The sequence below is a fragment of the Taudactylus pleione genome, unplaced genomic scaffold (genome assembly GCF_031769625.1).
Source record: "Taudactylus pleione unplaced genomic scaffold, aTauple2 ptg000647l, whole genome shotgun sequence".
NCBI classification, from domain to species: domain Eukaryota; kingdom Metazoa; phylum Chordata; class Amphibia; order Anura; family Myobatrachidae; genus Taudactylus; species Taudactylus pleione.
The window spans coordinates 816,780-835,236 of NW_028285049.1; the positions used below are offsets into that span (position 1 = coordinate 816,780).

Sequence of the window (18,457 nt, forward strand, 5' to 3'; positions counted from 1 at the left end):
TCTCTCACCACCCCCCCCACTCCTTCTCTCTATGGGGTCTATGGGCTGATTCAGACCTGATCGCAAAAGCTGCGTTCGCACGTACCCAGACGATGTTTGCAGTCTGCGCATGCGTATAGGACGCAGAGCGCGTGTTGCGAACCAGTTACTGCAATCGTGAATAGATCGCAGTTAGTACATAGACTGACCGCAAGCTTGAGTGGCAGGAAGGGGAAGCAGTCGGCAAGCCGACGGATGTAATCATGACCGCCGACTTCCCGATTGTCTAATCCTGGAAAGGGGTTAAATGACAGGCGTCGAAATCCCGACACCTGTCATTAGACCTACGCCGGGAGCCCGACACCCGGGATACCGATCGAAGGTAAGCCGGGCACCGGGCACAGACAGCCGGGGAGAGAGGGTTAGGTTTAGGGCTCCGGGGGGGGGGACTTAGGGTTATGCACCCCCCGGGAGGTTAGGGTTAGGCTAGGGGAAGGGGGGGTTAGGCACCCCCGGAGGTTAGGGTTAGGCACCCCCCCCAGGGGACTTAGGTTTAGGTGGCGGGGAAGGGGGGTTAGGTTTAGGCACTTATAGGGGGGATTAGGGTTAGGCACGGCAGTAAATCATATTGAATCCACAGTACGTGCTGTTTGGAGGTGGTGACGGGGGGTGGTCGTGCGAACGCAGTTGTGTCTGTGCGTCCGAACGCCGTTTTATGGGTGTGCATAATTAATATGCACCATCAGCATACGGAGGAGGAGTTGCAGTTAAACCCAGAAGCTCTCGCCTGTGTTTCGCCGACCACCACCCCCGTCACCACCCACAAACGGCACTTCCTGTCAATCACTCTGCGATGGGTCTGCTTAGTCACTGCGACCGCAATCCCTATTGCAGTGGCTAGTTCGCACACTGCGATGCATACGCATGTGCAGAATGCAACAATCGGCCAATTGCGTGCGTATTAGCAACTGCTGTCCTTGCTGAATCAGGCCCATAGACCCTTATATTTCTCCTCTCAGCCCCCTTTCTCTCCCCTCAACGCTTCCACCCCATCTCTTCTCCCTCCCCCACTGTCACTCACTATTCCCGTCCCCTTTAACTCACTCCTTTGCATCTCTGACAAAGGTGGGAGGGGCCAGGGTTCATACCAATTATCACATTCCAACATGATGACATCATTTTTATCAGCAGTTGTTTTATTATATAGATTCTGTAAGGGCTATTTTTTTTTTTTTTACAGTGTTTAACTAAATTAATTTAAACTACTGTACATGGGAGGGATTTGATTCTGTGCCATGTGATGCCAGATATCATCATTATGTCTTTCTGCACACATTACTCTCTATTATGGTAGAAGTCTTTCCTGAGCACCTCTATAGGGAGCAATGGAAGATCAGTGGGGGTCATTCAGACCCGCTCGTGAGCGGCAGTTCGCTCGCAAGCGGGTCGATGTTCCCCCACTGCGCATGCGCACGATGGAGGGAGCTCCGTCGTGCGCATGGGCGAGACCCGGCGAGCAACGGGCTCTCCATCGCTCCGGGTCTCGCACCAAAGGGGGCGTGCTGTCGATGTTGATTGATGGAGGCGTCTGAAGGCGGCCCCACTGACATCACTAGTGATGTCAGTGGGAGTGATTTTGGCTCTGATAGAGCCAAAATCACTCCTGGGCTTGCGGCAGCGAGACCCTACCGCAGGGTCTCCGTCGCAAGCCCGATGGTCGCGATGGTCAAGCGTTCAGCTCTGAATCAGGCCCAGTGAGCATACTGGTGGGGAAGCGACTTTACCCAATTACTCCACTCGGCTCCACCTCCCCTCATATACCCACTTCCAAGTGACCAAAAATACTGTAGACAAATATGTAGGAGATATATTGTCCTATTTGCCTTAATACATAGATCTCTTTATTCTGCATCAATTTACCTCGTCTTCCATTAAATTTGCAGACTGTCTTTTTTATTGTTATATTTACCAGTTCTGCCGCTGACTCCTTCAAATCTAGTCGTAACACATGTAAACGTCTCAAACATTAAGTTGAACTGGGTCTTGAAGGCAGACTACACGTCCCTTCGCTTACATTGTCAGACTGACCTTCAGGAAAACTTGGTAAGTGATGATTTATTGGTTCATACTACTGCTTTTATATATACAGTATATATTATATATATATATATATATATATGTATATACTATAGTGACATTTAAGATTTAAAATACACTAACATCCCCACTGTGAGCTACCCCAAACCACCTGCTCCCTCACAGTGTGTGACTGTATTTATAGGGACCCTGGGCCTGATTCAGCAAGGATCGCAGTAGCAAAGACGCTCGCCATCGGTCGATTAATTTGCATTGCGCATGCATCGCAGTGCACGAACTAGCAATTGCGATTGGAACTGTGTTTGCAGAGGCTACGCAGACCCCAAGCACAGTGATTGACAGGAAGTGCCGTTTCTGGGTAATGGCGGAGGGTGGTCGGGCGAACACAGGCGTGCATTTGCATTTCACCGCTAATATTAGCAACTGTGGTGCGTGCGTTCTAGCAGAATAGCGATCCTTGCTGAACAGGCCCTCAGTGCAGACAAGCTCTTCATCCCCATTACACAGCTGACGAGTAGCAGCAGTGTTAAGACCCTTACACATTACACGATATTGCTATCAATTTGCCCGATTCCGATGTATCGGAACGACAAATCGGCAATATAGCGCAGTGTGTATGTACTACATCGTGTAGTGCGCGCTCCCGTGGGGTCGTTAGCCGCATCGTCTGATCTTTTGTACATGTAGGAAGATCATGCGATGCGGCTGACGATCCCATGTAGCGCTGTGCGGCAGGGGCCGGCCTATCGGGTGGTCGGGCACCGGATCACCCAGTGTGTATGGACAGCCTGAATTGTTGGCCCGTCAGCACAGGGATTGTGGGTCGCATCGCTGGGTACACAAACGTTAAGTGTGTGCCCAGCTATAGGGAACAAGCAATTGTCACATTACAGATGTATGTGTACAGCTTCTCATAATCCGCATGCTGCAGCATCGCCTGGCCTGGTTTTACTCCATAGAAAATAATGGATTGTGGCTGGTGTGAGAAGACTAATTATTTACATTTTGTAAATAGGCAAAGTGCATTGCTTAAATTGGCTTTTATACATTTTTTTGTACCACAAAGTGAAAAGTGATAAGGTGCCAGCCAATCAGCTCCCAACTGTCATTTTTCAAACACAGCCTGTGAGATGACAGTGGAGAGCTGATTGGCTGGCACCTTATCACTTACTTATCACTTTTCACTCTGTCTCCTAACACTGCTTAATAAATAGACCCCTTAAAGTGGAGGAGTGAAAAAAGGAATCCCTCTCTGGTGCTAATTTGGCAAAGCAGACAAGGGGTATATGTATCAAAGCTTGATGTGAGATAAAATTGTGAGATATATATATATCACCAACCAATCAGCTTCTAACTTATGCTGGGCATACATTATACAATTATCTGTCAGATATCTGTCCAATCTGGCTGGTTGGAATGAAAACCTGGTAATGTATGGGAGCTAATGACAGTCGATCATATGGTCTTAAACACTGGAAAACGGACGAAAAACTATTTTTCAAATTGCTTAAATTTGTGTGTTTTAACCAATTTGTCTGAACGACCATTTTTGTCTGTTTTCCAGTGTTTGTGAGCCAATGGACGATTGTCATTTGCTCCCATACATTACCAGGTTTTCATTCCAACCAGCCAGACTGGACAGATATCTGACAGATAATTGTATAGTGTATGCCCAGCATTACATTTTGCAGGCTGCGTTTAAGAAATGATAGTTTGGAGCTGATTGGATGGTGATATATATTTTGCAATTTTATCTCACATCAACACCAAGCTTTGATACACATGCCCCTAAGACAATCTTGTCTATTAATGCAGCACCAATCACATTACCCAGCACTGTACACCGAATGTTTAATAATTCACATCAATCCTCGCCATACAATATTTTTGTGATAAGCCATTTGGGCTACCGGCATGTTTTTGGAGTGTGAAAGGAAACTAAAACACTCGTAAGGAAACCCATGAAAACGTGGGGAGAACATACAAACTGCAAGTGCCGGAACAGCGCTTACTGCTGCCCTGTGCCGCCCCCAAACACATGATGTCACACGAAGGGGTGGTTCCGCTGGCTGGAGAAATTAGAGAGCTGCCCGGACGCTCCAAGCAGCACTACAGCTGCGCTAATGGTCAGATGCAGGGACATTGGGGCAGCGACAGTGTCGCCCCCAGGACCCTGCGCCAAGCAACAGCACTGCTTGCACATCACTCCCTACGGCGATAAGAACTCCACACAGATAATGCCCAAATCCCATTGGTTTGAGACAGCAATGCTTCCCAAAGTGCCAGCTCTGCCTCTGTGTCACATATGAAAGTTAGGAATGTATGCGGTGGTTTGTTGATGCTTAGCATATCTTTTGCTTCACAGTGCCAGCACACCACACCCAATAAACATGCTTTATATCATTATTGCAGGCAAACACGATGAGTGAAGGAAAAAAGTCATCTGAGTTCTATAGTCTCAGCCTTATTGGACTGCAGCCATGGACTCAATATGACCTGAGAGTGCGATGTATGTCAGAGTCATCCCTGGCTGGGTGGAGCAATTGGAGTCAAGTACTATCAGTCTGGACACGAGAAGATGGTGTGTTGTTAATTGAATTGCTTGTTCTGGTCTGATATCGCTCAGGGAGTAATAATGAAGCAAATATGCTAATGACCATTTCATAAGTATTTATAACTAATGTAACCCCCCTTTACCCTCTAAAGGGACCCAAGGTTACTAACTCCCATGTAATCTCTTTTACCCACCTTAAACTCCTATTAGTGCCTCCACCCTGGGCTGCAACTAGGGGGGGGGGGGGCTAGAGGTGCACGTGCACCGGGTGCCGGATTGCAGGGGGTAAAAAAAGCTGACTCGAGGTGGCTTGGGGGCTGCAGATTCAGAAAACGGCTATCCAAAAATGGCCGCCGCCAAAGAGGAGACAAATGTTAGAGGTCCTTACTGGCCCTCTAGTGTCTGTCTCCTACTTGGCGGTGGCCATTTTTGGATGGCCGTTTTCAGCAGATTCCATGCGGACTAGCCGTCCGCATGGACTCTGCTGAAAATGGCCATCCAAAAATGGCCGCCGCCAAGGAGGAGACAGATGCTAGAGGTCCTACTACAGTTCTCTCAGTCTGCTGGCAGCTCCTCCTATATCTCTGTCCCTGCCCTTCTTTTCCTGACAGGAACCAAACCACTCCCAGTTAAATCACTCCGCCCATTCTTCTAGTGTGTGTGTGTATCCCATACAATGAGATACATCCCCACCAAAAAAAGAAGTACCATATAAACTTCCATGTACATACACAAAATAGATATACTGTACCTGTATACATAAATTATAGAAGGGACATGTACATGAATACAAAATATATATATATATATATATATATATATATATATACATATACTTTACCTCACAAATTGTACATTTATAAATATTACAATCATTTATGAGTACAGTACTTATTTTAACCCTTAACCAGGGTTACACTAATAATAATAATTAACCCCTCACGAAGGTTTTAGTTTAATATATGTACAGTACTGCATTGAATTTGGTTTCACATTAGTATGACTGGTAGAGTTCTGCTTTCTGCCCCTGGGTTTTTATATAGAAAATGTTGTCTTGGTCTTTGGAACCTGTACAGTTTGTGTGTGAATTCAATTCAGTGTGATGGTTGTGAAGTGCCCCCGGTACTGTCAGGCAAAGGCACATCACAACCAGTAACATCGCTCATTGGGCCTCTCTCGCCATAGAGGCGCGCAAGAAAAGTTGTGATTATTCGGATATCACATTAAGCAGTAATATGCAGCTAAACATTGCGGTAGCACATTGCTACATTGAATATCACTGTGTGAATCTCTATGCAGGCATGGATAACTTGTGGTACCAGCATATCATAACAGCTGGCATTGCATACTGGGGTTATTAGTTTCACAAACCCTGGAGAGCGACAGGCTTTCAGTGCCTGCTCTATTGCATCTATCCATTATTAAGAATATATAAATATGTAATATATATGTTCATCCAGACAGATAGACAGACAGGAGATAGATAGATAGATAGATAGATAGATAGATAGATAGATAGATAGATAGATAGATAGATAGATAGATATGGAATCCATTTTCCAGAATCCTTGCATTTGAAACACCATCTCCCTCAGCAGTCAAGGAAAAGCACTGGTTTACATTTGATTTATCTGGATAACAGATTTCTTCTTAAAATAAATATCTTCAGTGCAAATCGTAAAATACTAATAATATAATGTAAAATATAACTTTTAATACAATAAAATAAAATAATTTGAAATCATGACAATAAAAAAAGTTAAAAGCAAAATTGAAAAAAGATGGTTATAAAACATTAAGTCTCGCCCTCCCCCCCTTCCCCCCCAGACACACATATTCACACCAAGGTTGTTCAAGTAATTTCATATTGCAAGTTTATTATTCATGGTGTCATATCTGTGTGATTGCTTTCAGTGCCCACAGGTGCGCTCGATGTTTGGAGACAACTTGTGAATAATGAAGGCGATCGGATTGTGATTCTTTACTGGAGAGTAAGTGGTTTATATAAAATAATGTCTTAAGGTTCTGATTCATTACGAATCGCTATTGTGATTACGCACACAGACGGCCGATTGCTGCACATTGCTCGTGCATTGAAGTGCGTATGGCCGAAGATACCACTGCGATTGCAGAGACCACGCAGACCCATCGCAGGGTGATTGACAGGAAGCGAGCATTTGGGGGTGGTGACGGGGGAGTAGTCGGTGAAATGCAGACGTGCCAGTCCGATTGAATGCCGGTGCATAGGCGTGCTTAAATTAGCCACTGCGACGGCTTACGCAGCCTGAGTACTCACTGCATGCGACGAGGTTAGCGATTTCTGAGTAAGGTCAGACCTGTTGTAAGTGTGCGTGAGGGGCCGATGTTACTCGATATTCCTGATGTATACGCAGGATAGCAAAGCATTACGGATGCGCAAAAGCGACAGTGGCCGTCACTATGCTGGCTTTGGGCATCTCTATAATAGCTTTGCGATTGCAGTCATTACCATATTTCGCAGCTGACTTGAGTGCGTAATCGCAGCTGCGATCGCAATAGCGATCTGTAATGAATCAGGCCCTAAGACCTGTATTAGTAATGTAGGTGGGTTTTCTAACTTGCAGGGCCAGCCCTTAGGGCAGTGGCTTCGGCATTGGTATAGCTGTTAATGACCATGGCCCTGATTAATAGTTGTGCGGTATTGGACAGTGGCTGCATCTTTGTACATAGTAGCTGTGCAATACTGTACAGCTTATATTCTAATGGAGTCTAAGGACAAAAGACACCTACTGCCAGCAGTGCTGCTTATTTTACTCAGACTGACTGCTGGAGCTCCTCTGCCAGAGTCAGGTGATCTGCGTGGAAGACCCTGGCCTAGGCACACCTACAAAACTGAGGTGGCACGCCCCCAGTTTGTAAACAGACCTCGTCTCCACCTACCAAACAGACGCAGTGTGTCAATCATACTTCAGTTTGGGGGCACTGTGAGCGATCTTGCAGACACTAGGCCTGATTCAGCAGGGCACGCTAGAGCACTGCTGAACGCAGATTCCCGATGTTTGGGAATCTGCGCAGGCACAGGACTTATTCTGCGAGTGCGCAGAATGGGTCCTGCTAACTCGCTTGCAAACTGCAGGCATACTGTCAGGGAGTGACAGTCTGCTGCCGTTTGTGGGCGGGGAGGGGGTGGTGATGCCCCCCGTTTCCCGATACGGAGGCGCGTTGCAGGGGAGGGAAGAAGCCGGGATCTCCATCTGCAGATGGAGATTTCCTGCCTCTTCCTCTAAACTGCGGTGGCCAGCTGCAGGACCCTATGGGTCACCGCAGTCGGCCGATGGTACGCAGATTATGCAACGCTGCGTTGGACAACGTAGCTCGGATAAGTAATGCACAGGAGTGATGCCTCCTGCAAGGATCGCAATTGCAAAGCTGCCTGCGTGCATACATCATATCTATAGCCTGCGTGCATACATCATATCTATAGCCTGCGTGCATACATCATATATCTATAGCCCGCGTGCATACATCATATATCTATAGCCTGCATGCACACATCATATATCTATAGCCTGCATGCATACATCATATATCTATAATTATTAAATCAAGGATAAGGGTCTGGGAAAGCACTTCTGCACTAGGTTTAGGTTTAAGAAGGTATATATACTTGTGTAATGGCCCCAATTAGACAATTTGTGGTACATATGAAATCATTCTATGGGGGTGCTGCCAAGGACAATAAGTAAGAGTTTACAAAAAAGAGAAGAAAAGGGTATTGTCTCTTTGTTGGCACACATAGAGGATAATTGTATATAAAATATAACTTTTATTAAATAAATTATTTAAAAAATGTTTCGCCTTATTAGTGAAATATTCCAAGAAAAAAATATAATAAAAACATTGAAACAAATGTGTGTCATCAATTGATATTAAATTATTAATAATTCATTTGTCTCTGTGTCCCTTTCAGTTATGTTTCTGAGTAAAGATTCTATTAAATGTTGTTGTCTCCAGTGTCATTAATCATAACATATATTTATATAGTTGAAATCAATTGGCCCTGCATGTACTACCCACAATTGTAATTAGATATACTGTGTTGAAACTAAACCAAGATATAAATTCCATTGGTGATATTATGCTGCCATCTATTGGTTATGGTATGCCATTACATCTTTAGCTATTAAATGTAGAAAAGAAACCAGGTTGATTTAATGGGTGCTATATTATGCACAATGTCCTCTATAAGGGCCACCTATTTGTATTCATGGAATATTGTCACATGGGAACATGTATACAGTTCCTGATACAAATCTTTGTGTCGCCTATTGGGTTAAGAAATAAACAATCAACTGCAGCAATCATATAAATTAATAGGATTGATAGTCTCTAAGAAGAGTTATATTGAGAAGTGTTAATAATATATCAATCAAAAAGCATTAACATTTGTGCTAAATGGTGTACATCGCATATTAAACCTCAATTTATATAAGTGTGTTATACCTCTGTTGTAGACAGAGGTATAACACACTTATCATATAAATTGAGGTTTAATATGCGATGTACACCATTTAGCACAAATGTTAATGCTTTTTGATTGATATATTATTAACACTTCTCAATATAACTCTTCTTAGAGACTATCAATCCTATTAATTTATATGATTGCTGCAGTTGATTGTTTATTTCTTAACCCAATAGGCGACACAAAGATTTGTATCAGGAACTGTATACATGTTCCCATGTGACAATATTCCATGAATACAAATAGGTGGCCCTTATAGAGGACATTGTGCATAATATAGCACCCATTAAATCAACCTGGTTTCTTTTCTACATTTAATAGCTAAAGGTGTAATGGCATACCATAACCAATAGATGGCAGCATAATATCACCAATGGAATTTATATCTTGGTTTAGTTTCAACACAGTATATCTAATTACAATTGTGGGTAGTACATGCAGGGCCAATTGATCATATATCTATAGCCTGCGTGCATACATCATATCTATAGCCTGCGTGCATACATCATATATCTATAGCCTGCGTGCATACATCATATCTATAACCTGCGTGCATACATCATATCTCTATAGCCTGCGTGCATACATCATATATCTATAGCGTGCGTGCATACATCATATCTATAGCCTGCATGCATACATCATATATCTATAGCCTGTGTGCATACATCATATCTATAGCCTGCATGCATACATCATATCTATAGCCTGCGTGCATACATCATATATCTATAGCCTGCGTGCAGCTTTGCAATTACGATCCTTGCAGAATCAGGCCCACTGGTGAGGTGACTGCCAATCATAAAATAAATGTCCACAATGAAGCATAACCATGTCCACCACATAACTGAACCTAAGGATGACAGGTAAACACAATTTACTTAATTTAATAATCTTTGCTGAATTTCTCAATAAGAAACTTTTGGCCTAACGGTATCGTAAAACAATGTAGTAGTGTATTCGTAATGTATAAAAGACATTTATATTTGATGTACTCTATCATTGATTGCACTTTGTATTTAGATACTTTATTAAATGACACGTGAACTCTGTTCTATTATTTAGCCTTCACCAGCATTTAGTGCCAATGGAGTGATTTCTCACTACAGTATCAGATGGTGGACACTAGAGGGCACTCCTGTAATCAACAGCATTAAAGTCTCTGCCCAGGAGAACAGCTCACAAATAAACATGGGTGGACAAGCTTACGCGTTTAGCGTTACGGCGGAAAATGGAGCTGGCGAATCTCCAGCCTCTGAGATAAGAATCTCTAAAGTCAGAGCAAATGGTAAGTTCTTACAGCTTGCGTGGAATCTAATGCACTGCAGCATCTATATAATAATAATATTTTGGCTTTTGCATACTTGCCTATTGTGGCACAATCACACAATTTGGTGGCCGCAGCATGACCATGTGAACCTGCTTTTGCCTTTTAAATGATTGCTTCTTTAAAGAATCAACGGAATCGCACCCAAGCCTTCGCAGGCTATTACATTTCCCCAGGGGCGTTTCTAGAGAGGAAGGGGCTCGTGTGCAGTCTCTGTCACGGGCCCCCTCCTCTCAGTCTGGCGGCCGGCAGCACACTGAGCGCAGAGTGGCCAGCGCCACACTTACAGACTCTGTGACTAGAGTGTGCCCTGACTCTATAGCGCATGAGCAGGTCACCGGGAAAATGGCCGCAGCAGCCATTTTCCCTGTATTGCACATGCGCGAAACAACGGGAAAATGGCCACGGCGGCCATTTTCTTGCCGTTTTTACAGCGCTGACACCGGCGCCGACTTGGGACTCCGGATAGGTTAAGTATGATATGGGTGCAGGGTGTGCCAGGGGCCCGTGTGCACTCATTATAAATACACACCTGCATTTCCCCCGATATCTCATTCAAGTCATAAAAACATTTTTAACACCACTTAACAATGAATGAATATGTCGCAGTCAACTCATTTAAATCATCAGTCATGCAGCGGTTTCTAAACTGGCCTTATGGTAAATCTGGGGTTTCTATATTTCTAAAGAGAAAAAACGTATATGATGCTTCAATTTATAATTCTATTCTAAAGTCTGGATTCTGTGCAGAACTGTGTCGGCATCACTTGGCGTTGACGCAATCCTGCCGGTAAACTGACTAAATTGCAATGCCACTGCTTAGTAAATTTAGCCCCATGCCTTATTTGTGTGCTCATTCCAGCCACGTTAATACCTGTCTATCAGCTGCTAAAACCTGTTATATACACAGCAATACAGAGCATTCAGTGAGGCTTCTTCTGCTGTCATTTCAGACAATGAACGTGTGATTGCCCAGAAGACTTCCGGCAGAGATGGGGGAATTTACCTACAGTGGGACGGAAACCCTACTCTGCATGGATATGTCGTGCAATGGTGCAATACACCCAAACGTCCTCACTGTCATATTCAATGGAAGAAGTACAATTCCAGCGTGGAGAGCGACATTGTCAAATCCAGTAAGATAATTACAAATGAATACAAAAAAAACAAATGAAAGAAAGTTAGATTTAGATAAAAATTTCTGCAAAACTTATTTAAAAAAAAAAAATTTATCTAGTGTGAAGACATTTGTTAGATAACCTTGTGTGCACATTTTTCTTATTGATTTTCGGCGCAGTAATGGTTTTGGCTGGTGAGAATCCTGTACAGCTTTGGTGAAAGTGAGGATTTCTGCAGTGTCGGACTGGGGCATGAAGGGCCGTCCGGGAAAATGCAGTTGTAGAGGCCAAAGCTTAAGTGGCGTGGTCAGCCACCAGAGGGGGTGTGGTCAGCCACCAGAGGGGGTGTGGTCAGCCACCAGAGGGGGTGTGATCAGCTATCACAGAGGCTTGGCTAACCTTTGGAGAATATATAGTAAATACCGATAGTGCATGCATGATCAGTGGCGTAACTAGGGCAGGGCGAGCGGGGTTCGTGCCCTGGGCGCCGTTGGACCGGCGGCGCGCCGCCGGCCATGGTACCGGCCTGCTCGCCCTAGATAGCCAGTGTAGCGCCGACCGCAATGAGTGCGGTCAGCACTACACATTTGCACAGGACCGGCGCTAGGCTTCCAGCTCCGGTCCTGTGCTGCATGCCTGAGTCCGTTCCCTCCCCCTGAGCGCTTGCCCAATAGCGCCAGGAGGCGGGCTCAGGCTGTGCATAACACACGCATCGCCGCCAGCGCTGGCGGCGATGCGTGTGTTAAACAGCAGCCAATGAGAGTCAGATAGACTCTCATTGACTGCTGCAGCACCCACTGCAAGAGCCGGACTTCCGTCCGGCTCCTGCAGTGGGTAATGGGACTGACGTCATGACGTCAGTCCCATAATGCTGAGCGCGCCAGCCCGGGCGGACTGGAGGGCGGGAGCGGCATCGCGGACAGGAGCAGGAGCAGCGTGGAATCAGGTAAGTATATTTTTATATATATTTATTTATTTTTAAACCTATCTGCACAACGGGGGAGGGGTTGGCTACTACTGGGGGGGACCTCTACTGGGGGTGCCATTGGGAGGACCTCTTTTGGGGGGGGGCTACTCTACTGGGAACTACTACTTGGGGGGGGGACTACCACTGGGGGCATTCTAAAAGGGGCCTAGTATTACTAGAGGCACTGCACTCGGGGGACCACTACTGGGGGCAATAATAGGAGGGGCCACTACAGGGACCACTGGATGGGGGGGATCACTACTGGGAGCCTGCATCAGGGGGACCACTACTGGGGGCACTGCATGGGAGGGGGGGACACTACTGCTGGGGGCACTATATAAGGGGCTTACTGCTAGGGGCACTGCGGGGACCACTACAGGGGGCACTAGATAGGGGGGATCACTACAGGGTGCCTGCATAAGGGGACCACTACTGGGAAAACTGCATGGGGGGGACTACTGCTGGGGGCACTATATAAAAGGGCACTGTATAAGGGGATACCGCTACTGGGCGCACTGCATTGTGGGGACTGCTACTGGGGGCACTGCATAAGGGGGAACACTACGTGGGGCACTGCATTTGGGGGGGCCACTACTGGGGGTACTGAGTAAGGGGAACTAATTGGGGGCTGTATAAGAGGAACCACTACTGGGGATACTGTATAAGGGGCACTACTATGGGCATGCATGAGAGGGACCACAACTGCATACGGGGGATACTGTATAAGGGGTACTACTGACTTCCGGTGGGCGGGGCACCCAGAGTGGCCGCATTTTACTTGGGCTCCAGCCTTATATGCTATAAATGACCCAGGCTTGGGCTTCTTCACCCGAATTAATCACCCAAAAGCTGCCTACTGCAATGCCACTGTACTACAGAGTGGCTTGTTTCAGTTATTGGGTCTGGAGCCAGAATCTATCCACCGGGATTCCAGCCTGAAAAGTTCAGGCGTTTATGACCGCCCCCCGCCATCTTGGGCACGAAAAGCCTGAGAGAAGACTCTCCTTCTCCTGCTATAACGGCCATTTCCTCCTTCTCCGGAGTCACATCACAGAGATTGCTAGCCCCCTTGAAGACTACACCCGCATGGGATAATTGTCTGTGGCAGCAGAAAACTGGCATGCGTTCGCGGACCATTTGCTTCACCCGCTGCTGACGTCCTGGCCTGAAGTGGTTAACACACGGAGACGCTGTACCTGTGACCGCTCCCTTTGATCGGCGGTGTGGGTGTTCAGGTCGTGCGCTGCGGGTCCGGAGCCTCTCCTCTGGTCATCGGCAGCGGAGATCATCGATCCCCTCCGATACTGCACCATAGCCTGAGGATATTCTAGTGGCCGCGCGATTGTTATACTCAGCGGAGCTTACCTGCCGGACGCGGGCTGAAGTTCCGGGGGGCGATGTCCGGGTGATAGGGGTGCGCCTGTTCGGTGTATTTCCTAGATCCCACTGCATACTCAGCCGCTGACGGGACCGTCCTTCCGGGCACCTCTGCCGCAAGCTGCGCGGCCTGATACCCCCTCCACTGCTGTTCCTGAGACGGTGTCTCCCCGAATGTGACTGTCAATATAGCTGGGGATCTATCTGGCTCCGATCCTTTGCTGGATGTTGGCAGCTTTTTGCTGAAGACCGCTGCACGCCTGGAGACCTGTTTGATGCCCTTGAGATTGCACGGACATCGACGGACCTGTCATAGATCCTGGGCCCCCTTTTGCTGCATTCGAAGGAGACGATCTGATCTTAAGTGCCTTATACCCTGATGTGATAGTCGGAGGATACCTACTTGGAAGCTGTTGCTTATCTCCCCCCCCCCCCCGGTTTGTCATTTTTGTTTTTTTACCCCCCCCCTTTTTTTTTTTTTATATTCCTGGTGTTTCTCCCCTCACCCCGCTCTTTGTCCCACTATCTCCCTTTCTGCTCTCCCCTTGGTCTTCTTTTTTCTCTCTATCCCCACCGCTGACGGCCAAATAGCATACTGCTGTAAAGAAGAGAAGAATAAAATACCTCCTTTGCGAAGGTACTTGGGACTGGTCCATTAACCTTTGTGGTACTGTCTGGGACTTTTACCTTTTTTTTGATCTGGACTCTCAGGGGACCCTAACCTCTACACAGAAGTCTGATTTCCGGTACCTGCCAACAATCCATTGTCTTTCTGGCTGAAGACTAATCTTAATAACTATTCGACCCCCTCTGCTTCTCCCCCAACGCCGATTACCTGCCTGGATGTCAATCTTATCCCCATACCGCGGTCTCTGAGTGCTGAGGAGGCTTCGCTGATTCGGACCCTGGGCTGCTGTTGTCCGGACTTTCTATTTTTGCTGTTCTGGGAGAGGGTGGAAGCCGGGGTGCTCAACTTGCTGCACTTGGCTAATACTCCGGCTGATCCTGGACTTTGTTGTGCCATGCTGAAAGTCTGATAAGTAACATAGCTAAATATTTATACTTGTTGTTTTTCTTTTTGTGAGCTTTTAGTATATTGTACGTTGAACAGTGAAGATATAACTTTGTCTATCATATGTATTATATCTGATCTAACATTAGAACATCGCTGCCATCTACTGGTCAAAGTGACAAACAACAGTATCTAATTCTAGCCTCTATGCTGATAGACATTTCATAAATTATCTATATATTATTGTTGCCACATACTAGCAGTAACGGAAGCAAATTTTGTTAGTTTCATTTTATAGGTACACGGTGTATCATGGAACCTTATTAGGGCTTCATCATATAGAGGAAGGTAGTTCAATTATTCTTGTTCAGATTATAAGACATGGGTATTCAACAGAGTGATGTATATTTTTGAATCTTCATAACATGTCTACAATTTAGGGGTGGTTCGTGCACATATACTCCTGTACCTTGCTATATCTCTTGCTAATCTAGTGTCCTACTGAGGAATTTGGAATTTTTCTGACCTTATTAACTGCTAAGGATCTACTTTGAGTAGAATTTTCAAGGGATCTCTCGCTAGGTTATGGACAGATACGTCCGTAAATCTACTCCCGCTTCACAAGGGTCGACAAGTAAAATGGGCAAAGTGTCTAAGACTCCAGCTAAAGTTATTCCTCCTTCTCCATCACGTAGTGACACTGCTGATATGGAACCTGAGGAAGCTACAAATTTCAGTCATCATTCTCAGGGTCCCTCGTCAGTTGCTGAAACGGCTCAGGAAATTTCTAAAATACTAATGCCTCTAATAGATAAAAAACTGGATTCCCTCCAGTCATCTTTTGACGCTGCACTTGCTAAAATAGATTCAAATACCTCCAGACTCGCTGCCTTAGAGCAGCGAGTTAGTGATGTGGAGGATAGCTCACATGATATGCAGCACACTATAGATACGCAATCAAATAGCGTACAATCGCTTTTAGTCAAAATTGATGATATGGAAAATCGACTTCGAAGAAGTAATTTGAGGTTTATTGGGGTACCTGAGCAAATAACTGGCCAGGCTCTGGTTCAACTGGTAGCCCACAAAATTCCTGCAGCCCTAAATTTGTTGGAGAATTCCATCTTGCCCCACGTAGAGAGGGTCCATAGAATAGGTCCGGAAAGACCAGCGCCTAATTCACGATCTAGACCGGTGATTGCAAAGTATCTAGACTATCGAATGAAAGAAAGGATACTTGCTGAATATAGGAAGACACCCACACTAATGATAGATGGTTTTAAGGTGCTCATATTCCAGGATTTTTCAGCAACGGTAACACAGAAAAGACGGGAGTTTTCAGATGTGTGCAAATTATTGTATGAGCGCAACATTAGATTTGCTTTACTATATCCTCCCAAGCTGAGGGGAATGTATTAAGGCTAGCTGCGGTAGAAAGATCAGGGGGGTGGCCACAATATTTCAAAGGAATCTGCAATATTCTATTATAAATACCATAGCTGATCCTAATGGAAGATTTTTGATTATTGATGTAGAGATTCAGGGTACCTGTTATACTCTGGTAAACTTGTATGCACCAAATGTTTCACCTCAAGAATTTATGGGAAGTGTGATGGACATCTTGGCACAACGTACTAACTATGCATTGATAGTGGCGGGAGATTTCAATTCAGTAGAGAATCCCTCATTAGACAGACAACCGACTCCCCAATCCTCTAATATGACAATATGCAGACAATTCCAATCTTTTAAAGCAAATCATCAACTTACAGATGTTTGGAGGCTATTGAACCCTACAGATAAATCATACACCTTTTACTCTGCTGTCCAGAAATCTTGGTCGAGAATCGACTTGTTTCTGGTCTCAGATAGCCTGGTATCTAGAATACAGGATTCCAGATTGCATTCAATTCTAATATCTGACCACGCGCCCATTACAATTTCGTTGAGTTTAACGCAGTCTCCGAGGAGCTTGAAACATTGGAGGTTTCCGTCTTATTTGTACAAGTCCACTAAATTTAAAGATCACCTACTAACACAGTGGATGAATTATCAAGACGATAATATAGAGGCATGGGATACACCAGCAATTTTTGGGGGTGCATCGAAGGCTGTAATGCGGGGACAGATCATAGCTTTTGTCTCTTCCCAGCGAAAGACAGAGGCTGCTGTGTATAAATCAATGTCAGAGGCCCTAACTTTAGCGTTACAAAATTATATAGCAGACCCTACTGATGTTTCTCTGGAAACGTATGTTCAGGCGAAACAACTCTTAGAATCGCACCTATTATCCCAAGCTAAAAAGGATGTATTGTTTACTAAGCATAAATTTTACAGGTGGGGGAACAAAGCTGGAAAGTTGCTTGCTAACATGTCTAAGCCCTGGCGTAGAAGAACGTATATCACAGCCATTAAAGATCCGCATACCAATGCTTTACTCACAACGAATAATGAAATTATAAATAAGTTTGAAGAGTACTATAAGGACTTGTATAGAGATCTTCCTTTTGATCAGTCTCGGTATGAAGCTTTGATCCCTGATGACTTGTTGCCTTTATTAACTATAGAACAACAGGAGGCACTCTCTGGGAAAATAACACTAGATGAAGTGCTGTCGGCTATTTCACAGTTACAACTCGGGAAATCACCGGGCCCAGATGGTTATTCAAACGAATATTATAAATTATTGCGGCACCAGGTGGCCCCGATTTTAGTGGATTTGTTTAATGACATGATAGACAACAATTCTCCATTCCCATATTTTACAAATACAACTACAATATTGATCCCTAAACCTCAAAAGGATGTACAAAAATTAGAATCGTACCGACCTATCAGTTTGTTAAATACAGACGCGAAGTTATTAGCTAAAATTATGGCAAGTCGCTTACAAACTATTTTGCCAGAATTACTAACTCCTCATCAATTGGGTTTTGTAAAAGGGCGTCACTCAGTTCGAGGAGTTAGAGCGGCTATTGCTGCAGTGGCAGTGTCAGCTGGGACATCTTCAGTTTCTACTAACACTCTATTAAGTTTAGATACGACAAAGGCATTTGACACAGTGTTATGGCCCCACCTATTTAATGTATTACAAATGCGTGGGTTCAACTCTTCATTTATCGGATTGATCAAATATCTTTATTTATCCCCAATGACGCCCTAATGATAAATGGTTGTACTAGTGCACCTATAGAGATGTTCAGAGGTACTAGACAAGGGTGTCCTCTTTCACCCCTCTTATTTGATCTAGTTATAGATCCGCTGATTAGAATACTGGAGAAGGACGATCATTTTAAGGGAATAAAGATTGGTTCTAAAACAATAAAATTAACAGCATTTGCAGATGATATAATGCTTTACATTGCAACTCCTCATGACTGCCTAACACATATACTGGGGCTTTTGAAAAGTTTTGAAGAAATATCAGGGTTCGCAGTGAACATAGGTAAATCAGAGGCACTTTATTTGGGTTCGCGCAATTCATTGCCACGTCTGCCTAGTGATGTTCCACTTAAATGGGCC

The 18,457-nt window shown here is 45.0% G+C and overlaps 1 protein-coding gene across 3 annotated transcripts in view; it reads left to right on the forward strand.

Moving 5' to 3' along the window:
* OSMR (oncostatin M receptor) overlaps positions 1-18,457 on the forward strand; it is a 108,143-nt gene that overhangs the window by 74,479 nt on the left and 15,207 nt on the right. For all 3 annotated transcript variants that reach the window (XM_088455246.1, XM_088455244.1, XM_088455245.1), the window contains exons 8-12: positions 1,952-2,082; positions 4,489-4,657; positions 6,545-6,621; positions 10,200-10,422; positions 11,415-11,597. In XM_088455246.1, coding sequence (XP_088311372.1) covers positions 1,952-2,082; positions 4,489-4,657; positions 6,545-6,621; positions 10,200-10,422; positions 11,415-11,597 — 783 coding nt within the window. The remainder of the gene's footprint in view (positions 1-1,951; positions 2,083-4,488; positions 4,658-6,544; positions 6,622-10,199; positions 10,423-11,414; positions 11,598-18,457) is intronic.